Consider the following 10717-nt stretch of genomic DNA (forward strand, 5'->3'; position numbering starts at 1 on the left):
TCTCTCTCTCTCTCTCTCTCATTTCCCTGTTTCACGCGGCAGTATTATAGTAGTTGCACTAGAATAGAAAGTATTAGATTTTCACAGCCATTCATCAAAGGAAAAGAGGGGGCACATCTTGCCCTGTGTGCTCCTTTGTGAGTATATAGCTTTTACTAGTAGGTCTAATTAACTTGTATTTGAACCATTTTAATGAAGGAATAAATTGTCTGTACTTAACTTTTGTTAAAGTTAAGCTGCTGGACAAATTGATGTTATTTGTTGTTATTGAACTTTTTTGTGTGTGTCGTGTAGGAATAATTCAAATGCAGTCATTTATACTTTTTGCTTGATATTAACTCATCAAATAATGTATCTTTCAGTGCTGATCAGCTTCCTCTCATATGGACACAGTCAAGGTGAAGATTGATTTTCTATTTATTGTAGGGACCCCCAGGGGCTCTTGAGCTGCTGTAGTGGAGCAGAAGAAAAAGTATTGTAAATTGTAATCGAGTAAAGTACTTAAGTAAATCTACTTAGTTACTTTACACCACTGGCTGATACCAGTGCACATATCACGTTTTTGTCTTTGGATCATAGACATTACTTCCTCTGAAACCTGTTTCATGATTGAAGAGAGAAGTTGATTGTTTCATTTAGGCTGGTGTCTTTCAAGCCTGTGTGTATTGTTGGATGGCTGTTCAGTATTCACAACACAAGCCTTTTCTTTTCCCACGAGCCTTTATCAGGTCATACCAAAACTATGACCGTGCCACCTTATCTTGCTGTTTGTCGCAGATTCCGCCCACAGAAAAAGCCAAACAAGCAATGCTTGATTTGTTTTCTACACTTCACTGCCTATAACACGGATGCCATGTGTATTATGTTTGTATCATTTAAATTGTTTACTAGCAATAATCCCTTGAGATGTAGCATCTCATTTTCTGGGGAGGCCTCAAATACAATAAAGTTTACCATATAACCACATTTAGGCAAAACATTTAACAAAAAGCATCAGCCAGACAATAGAACAGTATGTGATAATAAATATATTTAATATATATCATATTTTGAACAATAATAACAGGCAAAATGTAGGGGCTCTGTCTTTAGTTTCTTTTATGGGAAAATCTGTCTTAGACTCAGACTGTGACTGGCAGGTGACTGTAGTTGAATTCTATTCTGGATTATAGCGGGTTACTAGACTACCAAGTAGTAATTGTAAAGCTGACCCTAATAGTCCGGGAGCCGTGGGGGTGAACGTGGATTCGCCTGTAAAAGTTTTTTTCTCAACTGATTCTTGTAGCTTGGGGTCACCTCTTAAGGATTCAAGATGATGACCAGTGATATCCATTGAGCATTTTTTATTATTAACCCCTTAATGCCTGAAACACAAGAAATCCACCCAGGAGGAAAATACCCAGAAAAAGATTTTTTTTCTGGGTATTTAAGGAGGATCTGAGGGGTCTAACTAGGGGTTTGTCATGATGCTGAATCCATTGCAGGCATTTGTTTTGCACAAAAAACATTCCGTGGGCTAGAAATGGCCTCAGAAAACAATACACGTATGGGTGAGTATTCAAGTTAGTCGGAGGCCTTAGGGTTTTCTTTCTCGTGCTAATCAGTCTAAAAGTGCAACATTTTGCACAGATGTATCTCAGGGCATGCTCTAATGATTTAGCTAGGGCGCCCGAGTCGGCGACCTTCGGGGTCACCACAGCACCCACAAAACTCTGACTCATCACTTTTCATCACTAAAGTCGATGGGAGCCCAACTTGATTTGGCCGCTGTGGCGACCCCGAATACTGTTCTATTGTCTGGCACCGAGTGCCGCGCTGCGAGCTTGTAGATCTGCTATTTTTGAAAAATCGTGAAAATTAGAATTTTGACCCGATTCTATAAGTGTCTTTTGAATCCTTCTAATATTTTTGGAAAAAACCTATGTTTCTATATGTCAGCAATCTGGCCAGCCATCGTCAAAGAAAAGGTCCTTTTCACTTAAATGGAGCTCAGTTAGTCTGTTCTTGAGAGACTACCATGTCAGTGGTTCTCAAACCTTTTCATTTGAAGGACCCCCAAAATGTATTTAGCCACGGAAACCCATCTCAAAATATTTAGTTCCAGGGACCACCCAGAAGCAAAATTTGAGTTACAAACGTTCGCTTTGAAAATACATATATTCAAAGATTTGCGCATATTTTCACGACCTTTTCAAAAATAGCAGATCTACAAGCTCGCAGCGCGGCACTCGGTGCCAGACAATAGAACAGTATGTGATAATAAATATATTTAATATATATCATATTTTGAACAATAACAGGCAAAATGTAGGGGCTCTGTCTTTAGTTCACATATCATGTCACAGTCCGGCACTCGGTGCCGCGCTGTGAGCTTGTATATCTGCAATTTTCTTGTATATTTAAAGCATAAAATATTGCGTTATAATGTGTTCAGGCCTAAATGGGTTAAGGGTTTCATTGGAGGTGTTGTGTGTCAGCAGAAAACCACTTTGGTTGTGTACACCCTAAAAAAAAGCCTAAACCCTCAGGCTTGAGGGCGTGCTGGTTGGCTGTTGCTCAAAGTTTTAGGGCGTGTTTGTTAGTTGTTTTTGTTTGGCTTTGATCCCTCTGACAGGGAAATGTCAACCAAGACACAGGTCTGCTCTAGCCTGGCATAGCCAGATATACTAATGCAGCTAACTAACTGCCTTGTTTTAACATGGGTGGATTGTTTAGCTGTGCTAGGCTAGGTCTGCTCTTGTTGGCCCATGGCATTTCTGTCTGTGTTTCTGTATATTGATCTGTTAATTTCGTCCAGTCTTCTATTTTATTGTATTTTTTACAAGTGTTTTAGGTAATTTAATATTTAGGTACTGCCCTCATGATTGCATTAGATTTGATGTTCCTAATCCTTATGTAGCCCCCACAGTTAGTACCAGCCATGAACCAGTGACAACAGTCCTGCTAATGGGGCTCAGCCCTATTAGCACGTCTGGTTGTGCGTTGGACTGGCGAGTGGGAGTCCCGGGTTCAATCCCCGCTTCCGCGCATCACTACAATCTGGCGTTGTCGGCAAGATGAGGAGCGTGGTATCCTCGCGTGAGGGACAGGTCCACGTCGTGTGCGGCGGTCCGCGGCGTGAAGTGTGAAGCGCGAGGACGCGCTCCAAAGATCAGGGGGGTGATTGTATACCCCACAGTTAGTACCAGCCATGAATCAGCGACAACAGCCCTGCTAATCGGGCTCAGCCCTATTAGCACGACTGGTTGTGCGTTGGACTGGCGAGTGGGAGTCCCGAGTTCAATCCCCGCTTCCGAGCTTCTCTACACTTATATTACACTTTGACGTTATTCCTTTGACTCTCACCCTTCCAGGTGCAAGGGTTTTCACAGTGACAACCACAAATGCAAATGTACGTGCCAAGGAAGGTGAAGGTGAGTCCTCCTGAAAGAAGATTGGACAGAATGCTTATGCCTTGTACAGAATTCACAGAACTCCAATTTAAAAGACAAAACACAGAAAGATAACAAGCACATACAGCACAAACCCCTGAAAACGTTATACCTTATACTGCACTAGCGACTTTACACTCTTATACAGTAATTACAACAAATTTACACAATCTGTTTAAATTCCTGTAATTCTTATCAGACTTCACTTATGCAATTGTTGTAGTAATACAATTGTGTTAAGCGTAGCCTTAACAGATGTCACATTTTAGGGCTATTAACACTGGCCAAATGTAGCCATCTTTATTTGTAATAGGCCTACTCAGCTTCTTGATACAAGCCTCTTGTCATGGGGCCAATTGTGAGCTTGCAGGATTTGTGACACAGCAACACAGCATTATTTTGTCTGCTCTGATTGCGTTTTTCATTTCAGGTGCTGATCTTACATGTTTTTACTCGGCTGACTTTGGATCAAATGCAAGAATTGAGTGGAAGTTTGTAGACAAGAAAGGCTCAACGACATATGTTTATTATAGTGGGCAAATCAAAGGTAAGTCAATACATGCAAAACACCTCATCTCTTTCTAGTGGTAGAATGATACTTCTTGTTTTAGAATATCATGTGTCCACATTTTTCATGGGAGCCAAATAGGTCATGTACGTGAACCATTTATTTCAAATAATTACATGGGAATGAATTGGTAATTGTACGTTTCTTCCACAGCACAATATAGGGACAAAGTCACGGTTTTCGGCAGTAGTAATTTGAGATTCAACAAAGTGACTCGCAAGGATAATGGAGGATATTATTGTGCGGTGGCTGGCAATGCCAAGTTTGGGGAAGTGAAAGTGAAGCTTACTGTTCTAGGTAAGATTGTGAACTACCTAAATTCTGCCATTTAAAATTCTTTAAAGAGGTGGTGCCATGATTTTTCACCCCTCTAAAACATGATTATCAGGTATTATGATTATACTAGGAGGAAGATTTTCTTTCCAAAAGTGTACAGAAAGAGTTAAAATTATGTTTTTATGTGGCCACACCCACCAGTTCATTGGTATGCGTGGTTGTCATGGTGGGTGGTGACCCAGCTGAAGTTAGCCACACCCACGTATGTTGGGTGAATGGTAATTAGGGGAGGGGTTGATTCTGTGATGTAATAAGTATGTGTGTTTTTGGACACATGAAAACCAGAAAAAGTACAAAACTATGGCACCGCCTCTTTAAATGTATAATTAATAAAAATCATTGTATCAAAAGGTAGTGTGTGTATATGTGAGTTTACTATGAGCTAAATGTATGTTCTTGTTGTCCCCAACAGTCCCACCATCTCCACCCCTGGTCAGAATCCCTCAGACGGTGACAACAGGCAAGACTGCCCTGTTGACATGCCATGACAGTGATGGTTCACCTCCTCCGACCTATAAGTGGTACAAAGATGGAACGCTCCTGCCTGAGAATCCCAGCCAGTTTTCCTACTTCAAAAATCTCACCTACAAGATGAATCGAGTCAATGGCAATCTAGTCAGTTAATGTTCATCATCCCCATTCACACCAGCAGGCATAGACAATAGCACTCGCTGAAGTGCCTTTTTCAGTCAAGTTCTTCACATGCAGATATTTCAAATTGTTTGTGACTCCCCTTCCCAGGAATTTCCCGCTGTGTCCAAGGCAGACACTGGAAGCTATTCCTGTGAGGCTATCAATGAAGCTGGCCCTCCTCAGCGCAGTAAAGCTCAAAAAATGGAAATCCGTAAGTATTTGTTTCTTGCAGTGTACAAACGTGTCTTTTGGCTGTTTTGTCCTCCATTTTTTCCCAATGTTGTTGCCAATTCTCACCCCTCTGAGAGCTCGCCCTCCCTCTTTACTTTTGCATATATTTAAAAAATATGCAAATTAAGGTACAGGTTTTTTTCATATACCATTCTTTGTCATAATGTTATAGGCTAATAGGTGGAGAATGTCTCAACTCCTTAAAGAAAAACACTTTACAGTTTTGTTTGTAAAGTATTACATAATAACAAACATGACCGTGGTCTCACATGTTTATAACAATAGTTGATTGTTTCACTATTGTTGGAGGCATTATACCCAATTTGTTAAAATGTAGTTATTTTTTTGTTTAATTTTCAATGCCATCAAAGTGTCTCAACGTACAGTGTCTGGACCAGCAGAACGGAGTTCTCCACATGTAGTGGGACTGATTGTGAGACTTCTTGTTGTGATTCTACTGGCCATCCTTCTGCTCCTGTTGTATCGATACAAAACATTCAATGGTGAGATGAACGTCTCAAAAGCGGACCGCATCTAAAAAAATGTTTTAACTCATGCTGGGAAATTGCCCTCAGACAGCATATTGTGACACTGAACAGCTGCAGTGTTACAATATTTAACATATTTTTTATCATTTTATTTTTTATTACAGAATCATGTTGGGACAGGTAAGAACAGCTCTCCGTTTCTAGGGCTGTCCCCCACTGACTGCTGACACCTTTGTCATCCATGCGTGCGTGCGTGTGTGTGTGTGTGTGTGTGTGCGTGCGTGCGTGCGTGCGTGCGCGCGCGCGCGTGCGTGTGCGTTTGCGTGTGTGTGTGTGTGTGTGTGTGTGTGTGTGTGTGTGTGTGTGTGCGCGTGTGTGTGAGAGTCTCTAATTTTAAAACATGGCCAGAGAAGATATTATTTAAATATTATTAATCTTGAAATAGATTTGTCAAGTGCCAGGGAACCAATCAGGACTCAGACCAGATGACCAACCAGAGAGGAAGTGCAGATGATGGACACTCCCCACAACATGGTCAGAATTTCAACCAATCACAATCAATCAGTCACACTTGAGAATTGGACTACTATCTATCCATCCATCCATCCATCCATCCATCCATCCATCAATCAGCAGCTACTTTCTTCTTCCAATATGTGGTTTAACATGTGTTCTACTTGAATCCATTTAAAAACAATACGTTTTCAGTGTTTACAGAGTTTCAACCAACAATGGTAACATGGAATGACTCTGATCATGTCAGCCTCTCTATTCTCCTTTACCATTAGGTGGTAACAACATCTATGAAACAATCAAAGACTCTCAAGCCACTGAAACAGGTACATTAGCATACACTGTACTTCAAGATAAAATATGCATATTTTCAACGAGGGAGCAGTTAGATTTGACATGATCATAGACATTAATTGGGCGGAGATGATTTGACCTGGTAATTGAATTTAAGGATGTCTATGTTACTTTCTTTCAGACAAGCCTACAGCTGGGTCCAGCAATGCGAGATGTTCAAAGGATGAACTAATGGCCAAGAAAAGCAAGGGTGAGCAAACAAAAAATATAAAATACATATTATTAGGAGGAAATTATTTGAAAAGGTTATTGAATTACGGGTGTCTATGATTCATTCTTTCAGGTGAGCTTGCAGCTGAGTCCAGTGATGTGACATATTCACAGATTGAACTAAACACATGGGCAAGAAGAAGAAGGATGAGCAAACCAAAAAATATGAAATTAAACTAATATATATAGATTAATGACTGTATAGAAGGGGTTTGTTTTAACACAGCCCACAATTTGAGTGTATGAGTGGTTTCATATGTTGTTACTCATGCCACCATAAATTGGGAAATTACACCATACTAGTCCTGTGCCCGGGGGTTATGCACAGTATATGAGGGATTGAATGTAGCAGGCTCAGAAGTAATGTTGGAGAACCCAGGCGGGTGCCCATTGGGCAGAACAGTCACCATTGACGTCCAGTTGTGCAATACCTGTCTGTGATGTAGGCATTGTTTCAGCATGCGGCTTTTACCATGGTTTATTATCAGTGATGTCAGCATGCAGACAGATGGCGGACATCATCTCCAAATTTGGGCATCGTTTCAGCTAATAGTTAGATATTGTGTCTGAGCCTGCATGCAGAGAGTCAGTCTATGAACTTCACAAAGTAGGTGAACTACCACACACTGTGTGTGCAGGCTGTGTCTTCGTAATGGCGTACAATCATTTGTATCGGTAGCATCAGCAAAGCATGGATAAACATGAATACAAGTGTTCCTAACAGATCGTCTCCTTCGCAGAGACGCCTGCTGATCCACTTGAGAGCTCTTTGTATTCTGAAGTGAAGACTGGATCAGCCACAGGTACCTGTACATTGTGTTATGTATAACACTGGTTCCCAAACACTGGGTTTTGTGGGTCACAGACCCATTTTTATGGGTCTCTTAATTTTGTTTTCTACATTTTGTTTGTAATACCGTAAATAACCAATTAGTAACCCGGGTGTTTATTTTCGCAAAATGGGGTCAGACCCCGGGCGCTTAAAAGAGGCCAGGCGGCTTTTGGTAACAGGCTTTTATTTATTTTGGCACTGGCCAGCACTGGGCCATTATTTGGTTATTTTTTTACTCAAACTATATAATAGTAATAATAATCGAAACATCTATACTATAATTTTGCAAATGTCTGAGTGAGTGAGTGAGTGTCTGTCTGTCTCAGCGTTTCTCCTCGGTGGCTGGAGCAATTGATCTGAAATCGCATCACCATCAGCATATGAACACACCTGACATAACTGTGAAGCCCGTTTGTCACTTTCACAAATCGTATGCTGTATATTAGCATTTTTATGGTGTATCTATATCTATTTAGCCTACAGTACCTTTTGTGACCACACATGTTAAGGGAGGGGCGCTGTTGTTCAGGCCATGCACAATCACACACAAACCCACACACACACACACACACACACACACACACACACACGGGGGGGGGGGGGGGGGGGGAGTGTGTGTGTGTGCAGGCGGGCGGGCGGGCGGGGGGGCTGGGGGGTTCTGGCCCTGTTACAGATGTTGTCCAAAAATCATGCAGATCGGTACACAGTATCTCTGTAGCCGTTACATGGAACGGGTATTTCTTACATTGATGCTCCTACATATTAGCATGCAAGCACCAGTTAAAGTTACTTTCCATCCCTCATATACTGTGTGCACAGTGCACATCCCATAACCCACACACTGCACATCATTTCGGAGCTCATATCTTTGAACGGGTAAGGGCTAGTTATAATAATTATTATTTTAATTGGTATGAACACCCAGGCAGCGACAGTAGGTAATGAGTGATTCTGGACCATAAACGACCATAAGTTAAAATAAATTGGGGTTAGGGTTAGGGTTAGGGCCAAGGCGTTTAACCGAACCTGGCATTTATTTGAGACAGGCGTTTATTGAGCAAAATTAACGCCTGTCATTATCAAAAAACATTTCCAAAAAGTTATTTCATGAATAAATTAAATAAATGTCTAAGAAGCTACAAGCTCACAACACCTCGAGAGCTTGTAGATGAGCTTGTAGATCTTGTAGATCTGTCTAATTTGTCTTTTTGGGTCCTGAGCTAAAATGAGCTAAAGAACCCCTGATGTACAATATTCACAGACATTCTGGTTCAAGGTTTTGCGTGGAACAGGATTTTAAAATAATCATTAACTCCACTGAGTATGTAGAAATGATCATTAGCCACTGACCAAATTGTTTTGAAGGTTGAACTGATCCATTCAGCTACCTGTACAGTCAACTTTTCAGAAAGTTTTTAAGTAATTAGTAGGCCTACCATATGACAAAACACTGCTTAAAAGAACACTGACTTGTGAAAGAAGAAGAGAGGCAGGTCAAATGCATATCACTCATATACTGTAATAAAATAAATTGTGTGAACCTGCAGTGTCAGTATGAACTTCACCAAGTAGGTCAATACCACACGCTATATGCATTGGGGCTGCAACTATTGATTATCTTCCTAGCAATTAATATATCAATTACCTTTTATATTCATCAAATAATCGAGAAGTGCTTGTTTGTAATAAAAAATATATTTAAACGCAAACACATAGAATATTTTGTTTTTAATAATCATGTAAATGGATTAGTCTGATTAACTTTTATACTTTGTCGTACAACAGAACAGTGTCGCAAGCAAGATTAGTTCGATAAGTGTTGCACCTCGGCTGTCCATCACATAAAGCATGTGCTAACTTTATAGGCAAAAATAGCAGATAGATCGGCTATTTTCATCTCTCTCTCAGCTAAGGGGTCCTTAATTGGCCTAAAAACGTTGAAGACCCCTACCATAGGAAGAAAACAATAAACTATTTACCAAGTACTAATACCAAATTAGGAGAAGAGAACAGGTGTGCTTTCACTGATTTGGGCAGTGGGTGCTTAGCTCTAGGTACTGAACTCAAGGATCCACAGGAGTGGAAAAAGCAGCACACCAAAATGAAGATGCAAGACAGACTAAGATGCAGTGTCCTCAGCGTTCAGATTAAAATGGAACACTGCATCTTAGCCTGTCTTGCATCTTTAGTAATACCAAATATTGGCAAGATATATTCAATAATTGCTCCGTAGATACAAATTTGATCATACAAAATAGTCTCCCCATTGACTCATATTCCAGGGAGAAACATGTCTCTGAGTCTAAGTGATGATAGCTATAGCACACAAACAAATGTGAACAATATATATTCTGCCAGTGTATAACGTTACAAAACCTTGTTCAGGGTTTTTATGCCTCTGCCGGTGACAGCCATTTACTACATAGCGACTATGAGTCTGGACAGACACATGTAAACAACAACTGGTTGGGAAGACATACAACCATCCATGATGTCATGCACTTGCAGTTTAGAAAGACATTTTTAAATGATTTTATACTATATTAATTAGGGAAGAGGACATGCGACCAAATTGTTAATGTGTGTGCAACATACTGTAGTATCAAAATAGATGGAGGGGGTAAACACAGACCAAATCTCTACCAAGTATAATTTAAAATTACAGCAAAGTACGGTAGCATCAGAGTCCATAGCCACATATATTTTGAGGCAGAGTGGATGTTGAAGGAAATTACAGTGAGCAGAGATACAGTGTATGAATTCTAAATCAGCGACTGACAAAACTGAAAGAGTTTATACTTCCAGGAAAAGCAGTAGATAAAATATGATAGTATAATGTTCAGCAGAGTTCATTGTTTTAAATATTGTTACTCTGTTTCAACTCCTCATGCAGACGTGTAGGTCAACCCAACACGACATGTGGATGAAGTCAAACGAATCTTCAACAATAATTGAATATACATATCCACAGTTCACACATGTTACTGTATATACTGTACATGCACCTGCAAACATGCACACAACAACATAGATACAACTGCATACACACCGAAAATGCATAAACACTTTATTTTACAGTTGCCTCATGGTGCCTCATTCAAGTGCATTAAATTGTAGTGTA

General features: G+C 40.3%; 1 protein-coding gene across 1 annotated transcript; it reads left to right on the plus strand.

Annotated features, from left to right (window-relative positions):
• Window positions 1-349: 349 nt before the first annotated feature.
• On the plus strand, window positions 350-10497 carry LOC308304150 (junctional adhesion molecule A-like; the record flags this gene model as incomplete). Its single annotated transcript, XM_080748709.1, has 8 exons — window positions 350-398; window positions 3354-3413; window positions 3862-3978; window positions 4153-4296; window positions 4748-4950; window positions 5077-5155; window positions 6476-6526; window positions 10490-10497. The coding sequence occupies 8 exons, from the start codon at window positions 350-352 to the stop codon at window positions 10495-10497; spliced, it is 711 nt and encodes a 236-aa protein (XP_080604835.1).
• Between the last annotated feature and the right edge of the window lie 220 nt (window positions 10498-10717).

The sequence above is a fragment of the Nannobrachium achirus genome (genome assembly GCF_963921795.1).
Source record: "Nannobrachium achirus genome assembly, chromosome: 19".
NCBI classification, from domain to species: Eukaryota; Metazoa; Chordata; class Actinopteri; order Myctophiformes; family Myctophidae; genus Nannobrachium; species Nannobrachium achirus.